This window comes from Rhineura floridana, chromosome 6, assembly GCF_030035675.1.
Source record: "Rhineura floridana isolate rRhiFlo1 chromosome 6, rRhiFlo1.hap2, whole genome shotgun sequence".
Lineage (NCBI taxonomy): Eukaryota > Metazoa > Chordata > Lepidosauria > Squamata > Rhineuridae > Rhineura > Rhineura floridana.
The window spans coordinates 138,345,475-138,368,713 of NC_084485.1; the positions used below are offsets into that span (position 1 = coordinate 138,345,475).

The window sequence follows — 23,239 nt, forward strand, 5'->3', positions numbered from 1 at the left end:
CTTATTTCAGATGTTTTAAGCCTGTTTTTATAGAGTCAACTTCTGTGATAAACTGTTTATATAAAGATTAAGATAAAACTTGCAGACGTTCTATCACCTTGCAGTGATGTGGCAATTCAGACCTTTATATAAAACAATACTAACATTACAAATTACAAAATTCGTGGAATATTTTACAGTATCAACATATGAGTATATTTGTGCTTTTGCACAGGATCTTTTTACAAAAAATATATTTTGGTACTATAACTAATGAAATATCTCATTCATATTTTTGGTCTTCTTCAGCAAGTGAGGTCAGGCCTTAATAGGTTACTACCAACTGAGAAAAGAAATACTGATTTTACTCAGCTAAACCTTGTCTTTTTCATTTAAAAATGTCTACTGATCATTTAAAATCAGCAAGAAAATATCAGAGGAACAGGTGTTGGAATTTTGATTTCAATTTTTTTAAAATATCACTTTATTAAAACAAGCTGAAAAAACCCCTCAAGGACCCATCCCTACAACAGAAGTATTTTTTGAATGTATCTCATTTCTATCATTCAGGTATAGGGCATTTTAAATTAAAAAAAAAAATTAAGGCTACAGTCCTAAAGACATTTACAAGGGAGTAAGCCCTCACTGAACACAGAGGGACTTATCTCTAAGGAAATATGCATAGATTGCACTGTAAAAGTAATTGAAGTAATGGTAAAGAAAAGGAAAATAATTTCTCTAATTCTCTTTTTTCTATATACATAAGCAGATGTGTGTATGTGTATTCTATATAAGTATACAGAAAAAGGAAACCTCACTAAGGCTATTCCCAACACTTCTTAGGGGTAGTTTATGTGTGCTAGTTTTCCTACAAGGTGTATACTGTCACTTCCCTTTGTTTCTAAGTAAATGAAGTCATGGTTCTAGACCAGACTTTATTTATATACTACTTAAAACTGCATGAATAGTACGATTCTACACATATGTACTCAGAAGTAAAGATGTAAAGGCCCAGGAAAAAAAGTATTTTTAAATACCCTTTCCCCCCCCCCATTTTTCCCCAAATTTTGTTTTGGGGGGAACAGAAGAATTCGTGGGAAACGGTTTTTCCAATTTGTTTCTGGGCCTTCTCATCTCTAATGAGAAGTAATTCTAAATGAGTTCAATGGAGCTTACTCCCCAGCAAGTATGCATAGGATTGCGACCTAAGTTATTGTCAAGTAGGTCCAATTTACATTTTAGGGCATAGATGTGGAGCACCCTTTAAATCACTTTGCAAGGTGGCCATGGCCGCATGGCAAGTGTTCAGATGCAGAAATTCCTCTCTTAAGAGTGCTCTAGGCTATTTGTTCCATGCCACTAAAAACACCCAATAGTGTGCTCCGGTATGGTGAAAACTTGTTCTATTTGGGGAGCCAAACACTTCATGAAGTGGCAAGAGTTGCCACACGCAACAGTGTAAAAAGGCTGTAATGTGTAGACAGGCCCCTGGGCCGTTTTATGTGGTTACATATTCCAAGAGATTTTGATGTTGAGAAATATAACTGACACTGCAACTCAGCATGACAAAACTGCAGTAATCTTAAAATTACCATTATAATACATAGTTGCCCTGGAAAAGGACATCCAACACTGATCTGCTTATAAAACTACAGTGATGTTGCTGTGTTTCTGATAACAGCCTCCAATGACACAATTTGCTTCACAAAAACGATACTAATGCAAAATGTGGCTACAGATCCGCTGCTTTTGCAGGTCTGACATACAGAGTGAGGCACTGATGGAGAAAGAATTTGCGGAATCTACAGGGGGCAGCTGAAAACACTAAGGCTTCAAGGTTTGTAGTTTACCAAAAGCAAAGGTACCTTTAACCAGCAGTTCTTGGAAACATGCTGTTCCATGAGGGGGTTGAGATGAGTGTGAAAGATTGATGACAGGGAAAAAGAAGAAGAAATGCTTGCATTTTGCAGAGTTTAGCCTAGTCTAACACCTTCACTATAATACAAACTGAAGCGTTCAATAACGACCTTCTGACTTCACACAAGCAAATGAAAACAAAGAAGAGCTGATAAAGTCCTGCTAAAGCAAGTTTGACAACAAAGACAACTTAGGTTTTTTTTCCAAAGGCATTTCCTGTCACTCTTCTTTAAATGCTAGAACACATGGGCCATCTAACAAAACAACAAGTAAAGGTAAAAGCAAGAACTTCTTCCTGCAGTGCATAACTAGCCACAGAGTTCATTGCCACAGGAATGGATCTAGTGACGGCCACTAGCATAAACTGCCTTTAAAAGGGAATACCTTTTAAAGGCAGTTTATGCAGAGCTTGGAAAAGTTACTTTTTTGAACTAAACTCCCATCAGCCCAATCCAGTGGCCATGCTGGCTGGGGCTGATGGGAGTTGTAGTTTTAAAAAGTAACTTTTCCAAGCTCTGAGTTTATGCTAGCTGTTCAATAAATCTATTGGGGATGAGTCTATCAGTGGTTGTTGGCTACAATAGCTAGAAATGAAATCTGTGTTCTTGTTATGTGCCTTCAAGTTGATTACGACTTATGGCGACCTTATGAATCAGCAACCTCCAATAGCATCTGTCATGAACCACCCTGTTCAGAACTTCTTTATGGAATCAATCCATCTTTTGTTTGGCCTTCCTCTTTTTCTACTGCCTTTTGTTTTTCCCAGCATTATGGTCTTTTCTAGTGAATCATATATTCTCATTATGTGTCCAAAGTATAACCTCCGTTTCATCATTTTAGATTCTAGTGATAGTTCTGGTTTAATTTGTTCTAACACCCAATTATTTGTCTTTTTCACAGTCCATGGTAGGCACAAAGCTCTCCTCCAACACCACATTTCAAATGAGTTGATTTTTCTCTTATCCACTTTTTTCACTGTTCAACTTCCACATCCACACATAGAGATTGGGAATACCATGGTCTGTATGATCCTGACTTTAGTGTTCAGTCATACATCTTTGCATTTGAGGACCTTTTCTAGTTCTCTCATAGCTGCCCTCCCCAGTCCTAGCCTTCTTCTGATTTCTTGACTATTGTCTCCCTTTTGATTAATGACTGTGCCAAGGTACTGATAATCCTTGACAAATTCAATGTCCTCGTTGTCAACTTTAAAGTTATATAAATCTTCTGTTGTGATTACTTTAGTCTTCTTGATGTTCAGGTGTAGTCCTGCTTTTGTGCTTTCCTCTTGAACTTTCATCAGCATTCATTTCAAATCCTTACTGGTTTCTGCTAGTAGTAAGGCAAGTATATGTCTGATTACCAGATAGTGACAATAACTGGGGAGAGCTTTCACTACCTTGCCTTGCTTGTCAGCTTTTCAAGAGCATCTGGTTGGCCACTGTAGAACAATGAATGCTACACTAAATGGATCTTGGTCAACCTGAATGGTAGCTCTTAACTTTTTCACTATATTTATTGCAATGTCCCAGTGGATCCAACGTGAACTCTCTGCTATCTGGTCAAGAGGAAACCACAGCAAGTTTGTCACCCTGAGAACTCTACCACTGGTGAAAAACATCAACAACATGATGCAGGAAAAGGAGGAGTTCTGCACATAAATGCATTGTAAAGAAAGAGGGAGCACTGTTTGAAATAAGAGTAGGGTAACCTGTAGGTAGAAGCACCCAATGATTCTTGTTTGCATTTCCAAAAGAGTGAATGCTACCATGCAATCTAAAAAGAGAAATAATGTGTTAACAGAGATTTCCTTCCCTTTTAGGAATGGTTTATATGAGCCACTAGTCACCATGCAAGCATTGTGGAAAGCTGTGGCCCAGAGTTTCTATGAACCATTTTGTTCATATGGGGACTGTGTATACAGTGACTGCAGTAAACCTGAAAAACTATGATATCATCTACTCTGGCTCCCAGCTTACCAGGACATCGTAGGGTCCAGGATTTCAGTCAGAGCTTGGAAAAGTTACTTTTTTGAACTACAACTCCCATCAGCCCCAGCCAGCATGGCCACTGGATTGGGCTGATGGGAGCTGTAGGTCAAAAAAGTAACTTTTCCGAGCTCTAATTTCAGTCCCTGAAAGCCTTCACTATCATTAATGGATCCCACCCAGGCTACTTCCTCTTGCTCATCCTCCCCACGTTTCCAGTAATTAATGTGGGGAGGGGCAGAAGACCATTTATTGGTGTGAACACTGCAACAGGACACCTCCCCTCCACCTCCAGCCTAGCATGCAGTTAGGCAATGTTGCTGTTTTAGCCTAGATGCCTCAAAAGGGCTGATTAGGATCCATTTAGGACCAGACCCGCCCATTTAGTAGAGAGTTCAATCTACAACGTGTTGCATCAGTCAATCATTCAACACCCAGATAGCATCACCCAAAAACTTAATGGAAAGAACACTACTTCTCAAAGTAACATTTAGCTTTTTAAAAATCCCCCTCAAAAGTACATAGATGTTGCCAACAAGTGCATTCACAATAGGAACAGCTTTACTACTCACAGTCCCAAGGCAAATGAGCATTCTAATGATGAAACATATTCTTTAAACTGTGCCATGATAGAGTGCTAAGATCTGTTACAAAAATAACAAGTGAACAGAAGATTTGCTTGCATCCACTTTGCATTTATGAAATTAATCTCCATACATCATTATAAAATAAAGGAAATCCCTCTGACCTAAAGAATGTGCAGCTGTGGTTTTAGAGCTGAAAAACCTTCCCAATCCAAGATCTCCAAGTTTTACTACTCCTGTAGCTGTAATGAATACATTTGCCGGCTTGATGTCTGTAGAAAGAAAAAAATAACAGGTGACAGAAGAAAATTCATGACTCACATTTTATGTATAGTAAGTGTGATCAATCATCTAATTTTGCTTCAAGTTAAATATATAAGTATTGCTAAAAATATTAAAAAGCATGCTCTGTGGGTGGTAATAATTTCCTCATTATGGATATATTAGTTCCTGGGGAAAAATGAATATCACACTGTCTGCAAGCCCTTACTCAGTGGTGGACCTATGAAGATGGTCTACCCCCTTCCCTTGCCTAATGGATCTAGGAGGTTTCCAAATTTCCTTGGGGAAGTTTCAGTTGGCTTTGCAAACTATCATGTCAAATGCCTTGTCAACCTCTGGAATACAGTTAGTTCAGAAGGCTGACACAACAACCTTAACCAGTTTTAGACCAGGATACTTAAAGGACCTCATCCTCTGACAGATCGTAGCTGTCCACTCTGGTCAGCTGCAGAGACCTTTTTGTACATCCTACTACTATCTGCACTGTGATTGGCAGGGTCACATTAAAGGGACTGCACTGTTGTGGTGCCCAGGTTGTGGAGCTTCCTGCCTCAGGAGATCTGCTGATGGTGTTTCAACACTGGTTGAAAACATAGGGGTGGATCCAGATTAAGTTAGGTGAATTTAATTCCCATTGATTTCAGTGGGACATAATTTCTCCTTACTCTGGATCTACCCTGGCAGGCATTTGACCCTACTACTATGTTAATTCTTTGTCTGGTTCCCCTGGTTTATCTCCTGCTCTTGATGATTTCTTACTTTAAGACTGAAGAGTTTTTATTGTTTTTAGCTGCACTGAGCACTCCTAGTGATACAATAAGGCAAGATATACATATTTTAATAAATACATTGCTCTTAGACACTCTCTCAGGGTAGCAAACAAAGTAGAAAAGACAACACAATTAAAATAAAATAAAACGTATTTAAACCGTTTAAAATCAATTAAGAACATCTAAACACATTTAAAAACAGCCACATACTCTCACAAGAGGAATGTTTTTAAATTCCTCCTGAATGTTAATAACAACACTATTCCATGAACAGGGAACCACCACTGAGAAAGTCTTGTCACTGGGCAGCACCCAGAGGCAGCACCACCAGCCAGGCCTCCCCTGCTAACTAAGATAGTTGATACTGGGAGAGGCACTCTTTTAAGTACTTGAGCACCAAACCATTTAGACCTTTGTATTCTAATACAAACATCATGAATTGGGCTTGGTAGCTCACTAGCAGCCCCATCCGATTGTACCATTCAACCTAATAGTTGCATTCTGCACTTGCTACAGCTTCTGGGCTGTCTTCAAGGGTAGCCCCATGTAGAGTTCATTGCAGTAGTTCAGGCAGGTCACCAGAGCATGGACAACTGAGGCCAGACTATCCCAGCCAGGACTACACTGTGGTGTCCGATAGGTCTCTCTGGAGTTGTTCAAGATCTATTACAGCCTAGCCTTAGTTTTGATCAAATTCAGCCTTTGAGGTACTTTTATGCACGAAATGCTTAGCAAATTGCCCACATCTAGTCCGACATATGTTAAGTGTGGTTTCTATGAAGGAAATTTTGAGAAACTACCATCTTTAGATGAGTTTTGATTAACATGACCTGAGATGTAGACAGAGTCCCTGGAAAGATGTGTCTACACGTGAACCTGACCCCCTGCCCATCCTGGCTGGATTTAGCCCAGGCATGGGGAACCTGTGGCCCTCCAGATGTTGTTGGACTAGCCAGCATGGCCAATGGTCAGAAATGATGGAAACTGGAATTCAACAACATTTGGAGGGCCAGAGCTTCTCCACCCCTGTTCTAGGCAATCAAGAAAAGCTGGCGAAGCTGATCCAGAGGATGGGAAATGCCTCACTTCAGGATGGGGTGATTCTAACCACCTTGAAAGAAGTGAAAGTAAAACCTTTGTTAAAAAAAAAATCAGGAAAATCAGGATGAAGATTGTGAATAACTACAGGCTCTTTTCAAATGTGCCATTCGTTGGAAAGGCAAATCCAAAGAATATAATTCTTATTTTTTTACCAAACTTCACTACGGCTTTCCTATCTAGACATGGGACAAGAGCTTGGATTTTCCAAATATTAGCAGTATAGACTTCATAATTTGGAGAAAGCTTGCTAATTGTACTATGACCTGGGAGACCAGGGTTTGAATCTCCACACAGCCATGAAGCTCACTGGGTGACCTTGGGCCAGTCACTGCCTCTCAGCCTCAGAGAAAGGCAATGGTAATCCACCTCTGAATATCCCTTACCATGAAAACCCTATTCATAGTCTTGCCATAAGTCGGGATCGATTTGAAGGCAGTCCATTTCCTTTTTTTACCTTCTAAAACCCAGATCAGTAGTAATTTTATTTATGATGGAACTGACATGCACAGTTAGGAGTGCCATAATGCAATAGAATAGCACTGTCTGACCAGGAATCAGATTTCCTGCAGGAAAATATAGTATCACTAGCAGCCTCATACCTGGTGTTGCTCAGCAATTCAGTTCAGTTTAAAATCAGTGGTTAAAATCAGTGCAGTTTTAAAAGTTTTGGGCCACCATTTTGATTCAAAATGGTGTCCAAATGTCTCCAAACAGAGACAAAATCCTGCTCCTTGATCTCAGAAACCATCATTTAAAATTTGGTTAAATTATCTTCAGAGGTGTCCCAATGCATAGCAAACAACTTTCCAAAATATATAATAGGTAGGTCTGTTGCAATAGCTGTAAGGTAGCATTTCTGATGTGATTCCACAGCCAACCATGGCCTTCTGATTTGCTTGCATGCAATGAGGCTTTAATGAGCACTAATCACAGAACTATAACCCTATCTCTCAAATGCTCTCCTGTGTCTCTGCAGGCTGATACAAATGAGAAGTTGTTTCCTGATAGTTTTGGGAAGAAGAACAGCCTTACCTCCCCCTCAGAGATTGGTGATAGGCCACACTTCTATATTTCAAGCTTCCTCATGGACAATGTGTTTTTAACCCCCCCCCCAGTTAATAACACATTTTATAAGCATGTCTTATGAGAGTGTATGGGTGATAACCTGTGCTAGTCATATTAAGTAATAAATCCACGAAATCAACAGGTTTAAGTTCATTGATTTGAGTAGGCCTACTCTGAATAGAACTAGTTATGGACATCATCCTATGCATCTAAAAAAAGTGACAAACCTAGGGACTGTTGCCCTGCAGCCAAAGGGCAGAAGGAAAGCACACTCTGGTTTTTACCACCGACGAGGTCACCAAGAAGCACTGGAAGATTGTGTTCCCTGCCTCCCAGGAAGAACATCATGGTGCTCTGCTCACTTCCCTTAGCCAGAGGAGCAGCAGCTGTGAGGACTGTGCTTCTCTGCTTCCTACTGCCAATTACTCTCAGCCTGTAGAGCCAAAGGGCACACTCTGGCCCCATCCACCAGCCAGAGGATTAAGAGCTGCTGGTATGTGCACGTGTGTGCATTTTTGGTTGTGTTTGGTTTTCTTAATTATTATCTGGTCCGTGTCTAGAGGCCCGTAATCGAAATTCGGGGTATAAATCTTCAAAACGAAATGAATATTAAGAAACTGTAGCATATAAACAGCATGCATATGCATGTTGGTTGTTCATTTTAACCCAAATGTTCTAACACATTCATCTTTCCAGTGTACTAACAGAAATATGTTTTAAAGATTTCTCTCTAAAGGAGGGACCCAAGATTATTACTATACGCAATGAGCCATATATTTTAGGTACCTATCCTGAAAAGTAAGAACAATTTGTAAAAGCCATTACACAGCAACATACTTACATACATAAACACACACACTCAGTTATTTACCACTGAGAAATCTTTTTCTTTCAGTCTCTACATTTGTACTACACGTGGTTGGTTAAATGCAATTAAGTTACCTCGATGCATGACACGTCGTGAATGCATATGCTCCAAAGCACTGCACAGCTGAACAAAGTACTTCCAAACTGTCCTTTCAGGAATCAGCCTCTTCTGCTTCTTAAAATGCTTAAAAATAATAAAAAATAAATATTGCCAATCTAGCTTTGCGAGTAAGATAGTGTTGCAAAGCGATAATTTAAAGTTATTAAAATGGGAGGATTCAAAACAAGAAATTATTACTACTGTTGAGGGGTCAAGCCACATTTAACTGACAAAAAATAGATTCTCTCAGGATACTTACCTCCCACCTTAAGATAAGTGGATGTGAAGAAACCCAGCTTGGACCCTAAAAGCTTAGTAGGTGAGGATCCAACTGAGAACCCGCTCAAATTTAAATTGAACTTTCAGTTTCAGGATTGGAATTGTCCCCTTATCTCTTACAGAATTTAATTGTACATTGGATGAGTTTGGACATTACAGTAAACCATGGTTTATGATGACAGGAATGAGCTACATAAGCTACCTCCAGCACGGCAACAAGGAGGTGATCACTTAGCCATTGCATTATGCCTGAACACTACATTGTGGTCAGGGGCGTAACTACCCGGGTGCGGGGAGTGCGGACCGCACCGGGTGACACCATGAGAGGGGGGTGTCACCCACAGCAGCCCCGCCCCTAGGCACCAGGAAGTAGGGCAGGCGGACAGCAGAAAGCAGCCCTGCCTGTGTGGCGTGCGCTAACACGTGAGGGAGGCGCTGAGGCACGTGAGGGAGGCGTGAGGGAAGGGCGCCAGGCTGGATCTCCCACGCGACGGGGCCTCCTCAACTCCAGTGGCGTTGCAGCCTGTTACTAGGCAGGCTAGGCTAGAGCCGCTCCACCTCCCGCTCCTTCTCTTGTTGCTGCTCCTGCTGCCTGCTGAGTTGTCACTGCCGTCGCAGAGCCCTAAAGCCGCCTGCTGCAGGAGGATGGTGCGCCTGGCGGCCGAGCTGCTGCTGCTTCTGTGACTCCTTGCTGCGGAGCAGCGAGCCCAACGCCAAGGCGGACAACCACAGCCAGAGCCAACAGGTGAGTGCCTAGGAGGAGCCAAGCACCCCAAAGAAGACTCCGGGGTTCCCAGCACGGAACGGGGGGTGTTCAAAGGGGGGTTGGGGTTTTCCTTCTGAGGATTGGGTGGGGGGATTTCCTGAGTAAGGGGGACATCCGTCTATTAGCTACCCCTTTACTTTGCTGCCCACCCTCTTTCTGCTTTTGCCGCTGCCCACTGAAATCACTGTACGGTCGTACCGGTCTTCTTATGGGTCAGGCCTGTCGTTCGGCCGCGTGCGCGCTCTGCTGTGTGCGTGATCGCTCAGAGACTAAGAGAGAAGGCGCTGCGGGCTGCACCAGGTGACACCAACCCTAGTGACGCCACTGATTGTGGTTAATTTTAGCTATGGTTTATTGAAACAAGTCAGCTTTATATCTCATGGTTGACGTTGGCTTGTTTCAAACAAACCATGGTTAAGCTTGATCATGGCTAGTTGGGTTTAGACAAAACAATTTGCAGTTAAGCAAACATGAAAGCTTCTGATCTCCTCTGGTGTGGAAGGAGGGCCTAAAGCTTGCTGCAGTTCATTCCTGTCCACCATGGTTTATCACGATGCCTGAATACATTTCCAAATACAATGATGTACCAAGGAGACTTTGTTCTCAGGTTTGTGCTATTAAATCCATGCACAAACTGCAGCCCAATAGTTTTATTTTATTTATTATGTATTTGTTTATATATTTGCCCTTCCTCCAAGGACCATACATGGTTTCTAGGTCTGTAGAGATTCTAGAGAAACAATGATGTGATAAAAACAAAATCAGGAAATTCAAGGAGAAATTGTTTTGAGATATGGCCCTCCCAATTTACTTGTGACTAAGTACAACTGAACCCAATGGGAACAATTACTTCTGATTAGACATACATAGGATTGCACTATTAATAGCTGATTTTCCTCTCCCACCCACCCGCAAAATGACAGCATGGGACATTTTTTTATACCTATGGGTCTGCTTTCAAATAAATCATCTTTGGATTTCTTTCTTTTTTTAAATAAGGATGTCTTGCAAAAAACTCAAATGTAAAAAAAAGTTTTTCTTAGTATATCTGGTTTAAAAATAGCATTGCATGGACTAGCATACTGTGACTATACTTTTAACAAGCCTGCTTCAGTCACTTTTAGGAGTATTTAACATTGCATCTCTCAAATACAATGAGCTGCTAGAGGGACAATCTGTCCACTCTGTAAAAAAAAAAAAAGAGTGTGCGTTTTTAGTAGATATTCTATTACTTTCTATAAGGGCATTTCCCACCAGAACATGCCTTTCTAAAAAAAAGGCTCCTATCTGCCCCCCCCCAATTAATTTCACCTCCCTATGACAAAATATCAGGAAACCAAAAACACCCCATTTTGAGGCAGGTGAAAATATGGTTCACTGGTCCTTGTCAATTCAGTACAGCTGTCACAAGCTTCCCTTCACCACTGTATCTTCATGACTACCCTGGGGAAGCAGCGTAGGGTAAGAGGTAGTGATGGATCCAAATGAAATACTCTTTGCAAACCACCATATTCAGTAATATGATATTTAACACCAATCTATATATTGGTGTATATTTATTTATTTAATTAATTAATTTCCCGCCTTTCCTTCCAAAGGAGCACTGGGTGGCAAAAAACAAGCAACAAAACGATTAAAAAACCTCTTTTAAAACCTCTTAAAAACAATTCCAATACAGATGTACACTTAAAAGGCTTGTTGGAAGGAGGAGGACTTCAACAGGAGCAGAAGAGACAAACGGTGCCTGACTCATATTTAATGGCAGGGAATTCCAAAGGACAGGTGCCACAACACTAAAGCCCCAATTCCTATGTTGCATGGAACAGACCTCTTGATGAGATGGCATCTGCAGGATGCCCTCACTTGCAGAGCACAGTGATCAACTAGGTATATAAGGGGCGAGGCTATCTTTCAGGTATCCTCGTCCCAAGTTGTATACACCAAAACTAGCACCCTGAACTTAGCTCGGTAGCTAATTGGCAGCCAGTGCAATCCTTTCAATAGCGGGGTAACATGCTGTTGATATCCTGCCCCAGTGAGCAGTTGGGCCGCCACATTTTGCACCAGTTGCAGCTTCCAGACCAACTTCAAGGGCAGCCCCACACACAGTGCATTGTAGAAATCCTGCCTGAAGGTTTCCAGCATGTGGATGGCAATGGTCAGGCTATCTCAGCCCAGAAACAGCTATAACTGGTAAAAGTCATTCCTAGTTACTGAGAACACCTGGGCCTCAAGTGACAAAGATGGATCCAGGAACATACACACACACACACACACCAAACCTGTTCTTTTAGGGGAAGTGTGACCCCATCCAAAGCAGGAAATTGATCAGTTATCTAGACTTGGAAACCATCCACCCACAGCCAGTCCATTTTGCCAAAATTCAGAGTCAGTTTGTTAACCCTCATCCAGGCTTTCACTGATCCAGGCACTGGTCCAGGGCTTTCATGGCATCTCCTAATTCAGATGTTACAGAGAAATAGAGGTGGATATCATCAGCATGCTGGTGACACCTCTTTCAGATTTCTTCCAGTAACTGTAGTTCCAGGATAGCAAAACAACTGCAATTCTCTTTTATTCTAGGCAAAGGGTGCTATGATACTGCCACCTCTAAAAACCTGCAAGCTTGGCAGGTGTAAGGCTGCTGTCAGAGATATTCAAGCTGAGAAGAAAACTGCTGCCCATAAGTCTGCCACTGATCTATCCTATTTATACGATACTTTCCGCTACTTGACAGGGCAAGGTTAAGTGGAATAAAGAACATGGCTTTAAAAGAAAATTAACAGCTGTGCATTAACCAAGTCAATCAACATTTGAAACAAAGGTCTCACAAACTACGTTGGCAACATATGCCTTAAAGTAACACAACTTTGTCTGTCAATATACTGAAGTTCCATCCCCCCCAATTTAGTTAATCACACACTCACTGAACAGCTAACTCTGCAGAGTTATAGTATGACTCTGCTTCTAAACACATTTAATTGGATACAGTATTGATTTCTATGGAACTATTAAAAAACTGAAACATTCAGAAAAAGCACATGGTACTGTCCATCCACATTAACATTTTAGCATTCAGTGACAGGTCATATTTTCAAATACTCCTATACATCAGAAATGCCCTGCACATCAGGAAGTAGAGTTTTAGGCTAGCCCTGATGCATTAGGGTTCCACTTGCAGTGAGTGAGCAATCAAACATCCATCATTTTACTACCGCATTCATCCTCAAGCATGAGAGTTCTGGGATGACCACACAATTTTCCTGAATATTTTAATCCACATAAATCCTTAATGTGGAATTGAGAGCAAAGGCCAAGAACTATTACCATTTATTTAAAATGCAGAACTCATAAAATCATTCAGAAACATGTGAATGCTCAGTTGCTACTAGCGGGTTACTTTTGATTTGCAGGCCCTGTTAAGATGTAATAATCTCAGTCTAGTATTTCATGGTTTGCTTGACTGAGAACATTGTGCCTATGTAGCCCCTTCTCCTGGTTTCATATCCTGGTTTGCAGCTTGAGATTAAACTAACATTTCTGAGTTGTTCAGATGTAACTGGAAACTGTGGTTTAACCAATCCCAGAAATGTTGCATTATAATGAACAAGAAAAGAGAGGAGGAATGGGAAGAAGGGACAGTATGGGCGTAGCACTCTCAGTCTAATACTCAAGGCTTGTTAGACTGACAGGCTGCTATAATGTCCACAATTAAATTACCTCTCTAACTGTGTAGTATAACTACTTGCATTTTAAAAGGTAGAGAATGGAGAATAAGAGAGAATCTTGCCTACACATGGAGTCTATTGGAGAAGTTGGCCTGAAGGCAGGTCTCCCAGATCCAAGCCCATCTAATGGATATTATGGACTACGGCACACAAGGCAGTAGCATTTGATGAATGTTATCCTACTGGATGGTGCAGATAACAGTGCAAAATCCCTTAAGATACCAGAAAACTGCCACAGGATTGCACACCCCTCCCTCACTTCTCAAGTGTAAATTTCTTCCCACTCCCTTCTTAACCACAGTAAAAGTGAATCAGGTTTCCATCTTAATCTAGATTTGAAACCAAGGTTTAAAGCTGTTTTGGAAAACCTGGTTTACTTAAGAGGGAATCTGGTTAAGCCTTGATTGTGGTTAATATTGTACCAATGTAATGTTAAGGAGAGAGGGGGAAGGGAAGGTATAATCGCAGGGGTCCAAACGGGCCCATGGACCACCCAGTGGTCTGCGTGGTCCATGGCATGGAGTGGATTTGTGGCGGAAGATGGGAGAAGGCACATCAATCACATTAAATATTCACATTGAGTTTTAATTCTTGTAACTCTGTATTGCATTGTGTTGTATTACAGTTTGGACAGACAGAAAACATCAATTAAGTGGTCCGCCAAGACCCTCAGCAATTTTCAAGTGGTCCGTGGGACAAACAGTTTAGGAACTGGTGCTGTAACCTGCTCCTGATCTCCTTCCAGGAATATTATGCCTGCACTGGCCCTAATACAAGAAACACAGACAAGTCAGAAAAAGATACTGAAATGTGTGTGTATGTTTGTGTGTGTGGTGTGTGTGTCCTCATAGTATTTTTTTAAAAAATGAGGCAAAGTTGGAATGCCAGTTGCTTAAATGTTATCTGGACTAAATCCAAACAAACTCTGCATATCAGTTCTCCCCATAGCTGGCTGGCATTTGCATATCAGAGCATTGTTTGTTGTCAACAAGATAGATAGATGCCAGGTTTCTTTTCATTTAAAAACAAATACACAACTTCAAGTATACGCATATAAAGCATACTTTGTTTTTAAAATGACCCCTGAAAATACTTTTAACAATGTATTTTTAAACCAACGTCACTTCTAAGAAAACTCCTTGCACAATGCTTGCAGTACCTAGATTTTCTATGCCTTACTTCCCCCAAAATGTTCTTAAAAACATAATGTACACTAATGCATTGAAATTTTCCAGGGCTTGTTGTGATCTTCTGGTCTGGTCACATTGGAGTACATCTACAGATACAGAAGAAAGGGACAAAATGCATCTGATCCAGAGTTAACTTGGAGGCTTGAAATAGCTTCCCAAGGCCTAGTTTCTCAAATGTTTGATACATAAGATGAAGCAAGCTTGCTGAGTCTAAAGTCAATATTGTCTACACCGGGGGTTCCCAAACCTTTCCCCCCAAAGACCACTGAGGGTGTTGGCAGACCACCATGTGATTTTTCTGCCTGTTGTAGCAATTGTAATGTGCTGTCCTAGATGCTGCATGATTATTAACGGTATTGCTCCTTTATTTCTTATATGTTGTCTTCTACCGTATTACAGTGTGAAATCAGTCTGTAACATAATAAAAGACAAATATATACAAGAAATGAAGCAATAAAAATACAATTAAAATCAATATAAATATTTAATGCAACTGATTTGCCATCTCCCATCTGAAATCACAAAGCCACAGACACACTGGAGAGCACTTGAAGAAAGCTTGCAGGCCGCTGAAGTCCAAGGACCACAGGTTTTGGAGCTCCAGTCTATGCTACACTGACTGGAAGTAGGTCCCCAGAGTTTCACAGACTTTCCTAGCCCTACCTGGAGATGTTGGGAACTGACTCTGGGAACTTTTGCATGCATAGTATGTGATCTCCTCCTACATGGCATATTAACACAACACAGGTACAGGGAGAGGGGAAGGTCAGGCTGGGAAACAACTGGCTGGTCAGGTTGACTCTCCACAGGGATTTCTGGAGCTGCTGAGGCTGAACTGTCAAAATCCAGAGCTAGGGTGCCAACTCCCCACTTGGCCCTTCACCGGCTCAACCATCCCATTCTAAGTCCTCCGCCTCCTCTTCGTTCTTGTCAGTCCACCCACCCCTCCAGCAGGGCTCACAACACATGAAAGCTAGTAGAAGTCTTCTTGTTGTACAGTGCCAGAAAGACATGAGAAACAGGGTGAATAAAGGAAGATTCAGGAAATAACAGCATATAAACTAGGGATATGCACTGAGCACAAGATTCAGCTTGCCACTTCCCCAATTTGGCACTTTGGAAATTCGCCTGATTTGGCTTAGACTGCTTTGGAGACTGCCTGTTTTGCCCTGGCTCTGAACCAGATTTGAACTTTGCTTCGGAGAAAACAAAGATTTATGAGTCCCTATAGATTATAATTAGAAATCAATAAATAGCTATATCTTTCCCCCTTTTGACAGGATTTAATGAAATTTGCCAAACAAATAGGTGCATGAGTATATGCTGGATACCTTTAAAGTCTGATTTTGAGAGAGAGAGAGAGAGAGAGAGAGAGAGAGAGAGAGAGAGAGAGAGGCCTATAACTTTTCTTTCATTTGATAAAATCTGCAGGTATGGTAGCCCTTTACAAGGGGCTGAACACCGTCAAAGTTCAGGTGCATAGGTTCTGGATAGAGCAAGCTTTACAGTTTTAGGGTGGTTAAAAAATGTCATTTTATTCCCCCTATTTTGTGAGCAATTGTATAAAAATAATATACATCAGAGAGGTGCCCCTAAGTAAGGAACCTGCCAAATTTCAGAAGTGCAGGGGAAAATTGATTTGGTGAGGGGAGGAGACAGATTAAAAAGGGATTTGTTTCCCTCCCTTTGGTTGTCTGAGCAACAATTTAGTGTGAAAATGGCATACATCATAGAACTGGCCCCAGCAGTATCTGCAACATTTCAGGAGGATAGGTGTAGGGGCTATGGAGTTCTGATGAATGGAAAAAAAACAGTGTCAAGCCTTTTTTGTGTTCTGCTGAATTGGCACCAACATCACAGAAACTAAGCACAATGTTGATTTAACAGGAATGGATGTGCAGTCATGTAGCAGAGGCAAAAGGTCTTGAATGTCCAGCATTTTCTAAGCAAGCACAACTAGCAGAACTAGCAAAGAGCATAGAACAGACAAGAACAAGAACAAGGCTGATACATTACTCAAACATCTCTCATCCAAAACACTATGATTGGAGAGCCTTGGTAAAATCATTAAAAGCACTTACCTGGTAATCACAAAACTAACTCATCCAACTCTCCCTTCCCACTCTGGCCTTTTCCTTATATGGAAAGCTTGTGGAGAAATGTTCCAGTTATCTCAATTTGACTCCAACTGTCTGAATTGCTCAGGCTTGTGATATGGTCCAGATTCAAGCTGTGGGCACACTAGTCCCTTGAAAAGCCATCAGAATTGTTTTTCTGGTTGTATTTTGAAGCATAATTGCCCTCTGCTGGCCATACCTCCCTTTCCCACAGCTGCCTTCACACCTTTCAGGACTGCCCACAACAAAGCATTGGGCCAGTCACTAAATCTGCCTGAGCCTGCAGCAAAGCGCTTCCATTGGCCACACCTGGAAGACAAAGAGGTTGATCCAGCAATCAACTGCAAAACCTCCCTGAAGCTGAATTGTTTAAAAATGCACTGGAGCTGATCCAACAAGGTTTTAAGAGTAAAAAAAAAAAAAGGGGGGGGAGTCTGACTATCATCATGTGCCCCCATTTTGAGAAGAGATAGATAAAATATTCTGGAACTGGCACAATGGTAAGTGTGTCTCTACCCTCAGTTTGGAGTAAATATGAAGGAGACTGCTTTGCCTTGCACTAGTTCTGTCTGAAACAGCCCGGTTTGTCTTGGGATTTACAAATTCCTATGCACATCCCTAACATACACTCCAGTGGGCCATAAAAAGTTTTGCACTAGAGCTTGTGCAAACTGAAGAACTTCTCTGGATTTGGAAGTCACTTTTCGCACGCAGCAGCTTTCTGCTATGTTGGAAACAGGTCTTTTGTGAGTGGAAGATGCTTTCTGTTAACAGGGCACACGTGGATCAAGCAAAAGTGCATTTGTATTTGGGACAAGAAATTGTCCTAAATACACAAATATGTATAAAAGTTTCCCACTGTTTCTGCAAAAGACAAGAATATCACAGGAGTAGACCCACCACGCCTTTGGAATTGATGTCTTTCATTAAACCTCCATGATACGTAAGGAAAGCTGGAAGGGAAAAAAGGGTGTTGAGGGTCTGACAAGGCTGAAAGAATGAGGCATGTTTACCTCCTTCAGAAAAGAAATGTCAGTGAGAATATGTTGACATTTCCAAAATATTTAAGAACGTTTTAGAAAAAGACAACAAAGAATCTTGTTGCAATTTACAGATATTGGTTTATTGCAGTGCAAGCTTTTGTAAACTAGAATTTCTTCTTCATATTAAGGAGGTTTGAAAAGTTGGTAAAAGATGTTATAGGTATATTTAAGTAGCAGAACTAAAAGATAAAAATGCAAGAGATTGCCATTTGTGATACTATCAGATAGGTGTGTTCCAATCCCATTGAAGAGAACAGATGAATGCACAGCGTGAAGTATTCATAATCCAGATCAGATTAAGGTGTGTTCCACTTGCTAAAGGGCATAGAATGTATCCAATTTATTAACAAACACAGCAGTTCAAGATTTAATGGTGAATGTCTATATAATTACATACAATAAAGAAGCAATTAAGATGGATGGCTTTAGATCTCCAATTTTTAATATTTTCAATTTAGGCACATTATTACCCTTTTTATGATGAAATACTCTCATTTATGACAAAATCAAGTTTTGAATTATTAATTACAGATTCTTTGCATAATCTTATAATTAAGCTTATAATGGAGGTCACCAACCTGTTGCCACCATGGCGCCCGTGAAGGCCTTCAGTGGCACCCCCATCAGGTAGCCCAGAATCTAAGCTTTTATTTTTTAAAAAAAGTCTCTAGAAAGAAAGTTATGGAGCAAAATGTTCAGGTACCCTTCCAAGCAATTTCTGTGAAATGAGCCAGCTTGGCAGCTCCTGCCTGTCAGTATTATTAGTCAATGAGTGAAGTCAGAGGTGTGGTTGGTAAGTGAGTTGTTTGGACACCAGGCAATAGCAATCCTGGGATCCTCAAAGTGTTGCTGTTTTCCCCTTCCTTTCAGTGGATGTTTCCTGCTTCTGTTTTCTTTTCTTTCTTTTTTTAAGTACTTGGAATCTCCATAGAGTGCCTTTTTTCCCTATCAACAAGGATGCATCTTTCCTGTAACTGGGTTCACCTGAGAAGTTACGTTCTGCAAATAATACTGCACAATAACTGTGGATGAATGTTAAAGAATCTCCCACCTCCCAAAAAAACAAATGTGAAAACTTTGCAAAGAGGCGTAGGCACGTCTCTAGCTTTTTAGGAGCTGAAGACCAGGGACTTATCAAGAATTCTCTGTATATTTAACTTAAAGAGTGCAATGTATACATGCTTACTCAGAAATAAGTATTTGTGTTTAATAGGGCTTCCTTCCAGGTAAGTGGGTACAGGATGGCAGCCTAGGCTTTGGTTTAGGGTTGGCATTGTGGTGTAGTGGTTAAGGTGCTGGACTACAACCTGGGAGACCAGGGTTCGAATCCCCACACAGCCATGAAGCTCACAGGGTGACCTTGGGCCAGTCACTGCCTCTCAGTCTCAGAGGAAGGTAATGGTAAACCATCTCTGAATACTGCTTACCATGAAAACCCTATTCATAGGGACACCATAAGTCGGGATCAACTTGAAGGCAGTCCATTTCCTTTTTGGGAAAAACACGGTTCTTGTGCCTTCAACAGCTTTATGGCAGGCAAAACTTCAACAAATCAAGCCTTTTATAATATGGAAATACAATTATGGGAAAAGCTTCACCATTACAACTCTCTAATTTTGTGTTATACCATACTCCCATGCTGGCTGGGGCTGATGGGAGTTGTAGTTCAAAAAAGTAACTTTTCCAAGCTCTGCTCCCATGGCAGCCATTTTGGAGCTGGTGCCCCCAGCACTCTCTCAAAATTTGAAATGTACCCTCTGGTCCAAAAACGTTGGCGACCCTGTTTATAGTTTGCTCTTGAATTGTGAAAATATACCTTTCTCCTTTAAAAAGAAATTGGATATATATTAAATTGACAGATCCAATACATTATTAAATATCCTGAATATTTAATCCTGATTAGACTGATTAGTTAAATAATATATCAATGGCATCTTAATCAGCATAAACTTAATGCTATTTATTCTAACCCAAATGGTGTTCGAGATGCAATTCTTTTATTATTATTATTATTATTATTATTATTATTATTATTATTATTATTATTATTATTATTATTATATTTGTATACTGCAATTCAGTTTATACACACACACACAAAGATTCAGAATATAACAAGGTTGTGTTGTTTCTTTGGATCCCCAAAAGATTTTGTTGGGTTAGTTAAAAGGGGACACAGCAATAGGTGATTTAGAATCAACCCTATTTTGCTGGCAGCTGAATGAACTAGTAAAGCAGTTAACTGAAGACCCCCACAAACTCCAAATGTTTCACAGTGACTAAAAAGAAGGCCAGCTTCTCACTAATAAAGTTAACTTGCTTGTCAAGAAATTATTGTTGCACAATCCCCAATCTCCGAGCAGTGTAAGACTTCCAGGGACTACTACGCTTACAAAGGGTTTGGTTTCCTTGGAATGAAGGACAGCAGACACTGGTGCCTTTAGGATATATGGCTTTATTTACACAGATATACAACCTAAGATTAGTATGGAGGGGTTCACAGCATTAACAGTCCAATAGATCTTGCTTCCCTATCAGGCTTCCAGGGAGGCACCCCTAAGCCATAGCTTGGGATTCAGATTCAGAGAACAACCAAGCCTCTCTGTCTCTTTTTCTGCTTCCAGTTTTTTCTCAGACACAGGTCACTTCCAACAGGTGAGGGTGCAGGGATGCCCTCATTATTATGGCAACAGATCTTCTCTTCCTCTCACTTATTAATGGGGCCACTTGACCAACCCATTTGCGAACAAACTAACTTGGCCAGTAGTATTCACTTAACTAGCCTGACCAGTAGAGCAGGTTTCTTCCACCACAGATCCAAACTCCCAGATACAAGATTCCAAATCAGAGGCTGGAAAGGGGACCCAAAGACACCATCCATCCCAATCCCCCAGTCCTATAACATTATTTTAGCAATCAAGTTTATTGAGAGATGGCCTTTGTTCATAACCTTTTTTGGAATAATAAGTTTCAAGATAAGGTGCAATCATGTTTTCTATGTTGAGCTTATGAAGGGTTCCCGCACCATCTTATTATTCTGTCAGTATACCAGGGAAGGGGAGCCTGTGGCCCTCCAGCTGTGGCCCTAATCATTAGCCATGCTGGCTGGGGCTAATGACAACTACAGTCTAACAGCATCTGGAAGGTCACACTTCCCCATGCTCTGTAAGTTTCTGGATATATCTTGTAATTATCATAATAAATATATATATAGCATTACCACCTGAGGAATCTACTTTTGTAATGAGAGTACAGTTCATGATCTCTAGTCAACCCAAAAGAAACACTGCAAAATTTGCTAGTGAACTATGAGGAAATACTATACTACAAACCAGGGCTGTGGAGTCAGTACGCCAAACCTTCGACTCTGACTCCTCTATTTTTCTACTGTCCGAGTCCAACTCCTTCAAAAACTGCAAATGTATATTAACTAGTAATAACAAATTTACTGTAGTAAAATGGTAGCACAAGGCATTTCATCACCACCATGCGAATCATCAGGCTAGATTGATAGAACATAAAATATATTTATTTGATTAAAATTTCTGAACAAGAAAACTTTCCTAAATTCCTATGAAAGTTTTTATTTTGAAGCTGGAGTCGGTACATTTCTACCGACTCCGACTCCACCCAAAATTGCTTCCGACTCTGACTCCACAGCCCTGCTACAAACAATAGTCATTCCCTCTCCCCAGAAAAGTGAAGTTTTGCAGCATGCACCTGGGGTAGAGCACATACACTGTCACCAAACAAAACTAAATTTCCCAGAATTCTATCACAAAACTAGTATAAAAGTGATGTGTGCATGAGGTACCAATCTACCCTAACTTGGCAAGTTCAAGTTCCAGTCTCTTTTTGCTAAAATATGTGGGACTAGAAGTAGAAGAATCTGCTTATTTCTTGTCCATGACTCTTTTTAATGTTTTTACCCATAATTCTGTTCCATTCCTGTATTAATTAGCAATTTTTTTAAAAAAAATCCTTAGGAAATATGTATTTAAATACACATACATGCATTCTCTCTAAATAATATTTAAATATCCCCCCCTTAAAAATGTATTTAAAACATGCATTTTGATGAGTCTGAACTGTGCTGCACCTCCTGAAGAAGTGTTCAGTTCAGTAGACAGCTGAGTTCCAATTAACATAGTAGTCTAAGAGATATAGCAGACCCTTCCCCAACCTACTGCCCACCAGAAGCTGTTGGACTACAGCTCCCATCAACCCAGCCAGGATGACCAATAGTCTACGCTAAGGGGAGCTGAAGTCCAAAAACATCAGGAGGGCACCAGGATAGGGAAACTGGTACAGGCATTTGCAAAGACTGGACTCTTCAAGCACATCTAGGTGGGAGCAAGTATACCAAACAATCTTGCAACCAACAACACTGCTATAGCAATTGAAAAGGACTGTAGCAGTTCTCAGAAAGGATTGTGGGAGTGCTACAGAGCTGCAGGTCCAGTCCAGGTGCTATTGTGACTGTTCTAACCTGTTGCAGTAGTGCTGTTGATTGTTAGGAACTGAAAAAGAGTTCATAAAAACTGAAGTTACAAAAAGCGCACAGAGTTGTTGTTTTTTAAAAGGCTCAGATATTAGTGAGCTTGTTGGCACTTCTGTCAGGGAGTATTTGTATCAGGAGTCCAGACTGATGGAAGCAAAAACAAAATATACCTCCCCCCCCCATTTTTAAGGGAAAAAATAGGCTAAAAAACCTAAAAGCTAAAACTACAAATAGAAAAAAGTGACACAAAATAGGTACTAGAGGTAGCTTCAAAACTGTTAATATCAAACACAGGTATAGTTAGTTCAAAGCATTGTTTTATATCTTGTTTAGGAAGATACTTAATAAAAATATATTAACTTTAGAGTTTGTTCTATAATGAATACAACCAGTGTTACAGTTGTCTGGTGTACTGTGGAAAAATATTGTAAAAAAACAACAGCTTTTAAAACCTAACAAGAAAAGTTCAGAGGAGAAAGGTGACGTAATGGCATCTATAATGTACATGGCAGTATTTGGATAAACAGTATATGGTACATATCAAAAGCATTTTTCAGTTCTCAGTAGTAGCAAATGTCTTTAGCTTATATGAAAGTCCCAAAGAAATCTTTTAAAAACAACTTGAATGTTTAACAATGAAAAAATCATTTGAAAATGTACTTTTGCTCGTATGTTTGGCTGGCTCTTCTCATACTTCAGGAAGTAACATTAAACGGCCCTCTATTCTGTTCCTAAAAGTAGCTTCCTTCTTGTTGTTCACTAAACACACTCCCAGCAATATTAGTTCTACTGCAAGATGGACCACAGATTTTTTTTATTTACTTATAAGCATATCTAAGCAGCTCAGTATTTAAAATCTTGAGGGGAAGGGCCATAGCTCAGTGGTAGAGCATATGCTTTGCATGCAGAAGGTCCCAGTTGCAATCCTCAGCATCTCCAAGTTGGTCAAAGAGAGGACCTTG

At 40.5% G+C, this 23,239-nt stretch overlaps 1 protein-coding gene across 5 annotated transcripts in view; it reads right to left on the minus strand.

Annotated features, from left to right (window-relative positions):
- NEK7 (NIMA related kinase 7) overlaps positions 1–23,239 on the minus strand; it is a 118,006-nt gene that overhangs the window by 24,151 nt on the left and 70,616 nt on the right. For all 5 annotated transcript variants that reach the window (XM_061633946.1, XM_061633949.1, XM_061633947.1 and 2 more), the window contains exons 6-7: positions 8,629–8,737; positions 4,633–4,740 (exon numbers count right to left, since the gene is read on the minus strand). In XM_061633946.1, the coding sequence (XP_061489930.1) occupies positions 4,633–4,740; positions 8,629–8,737 (217 nt within the window). The remainder of the gene's footprint in view (positions 1–4,632; positions 4,741–8,628; positions 8,738–23,239) is intronic.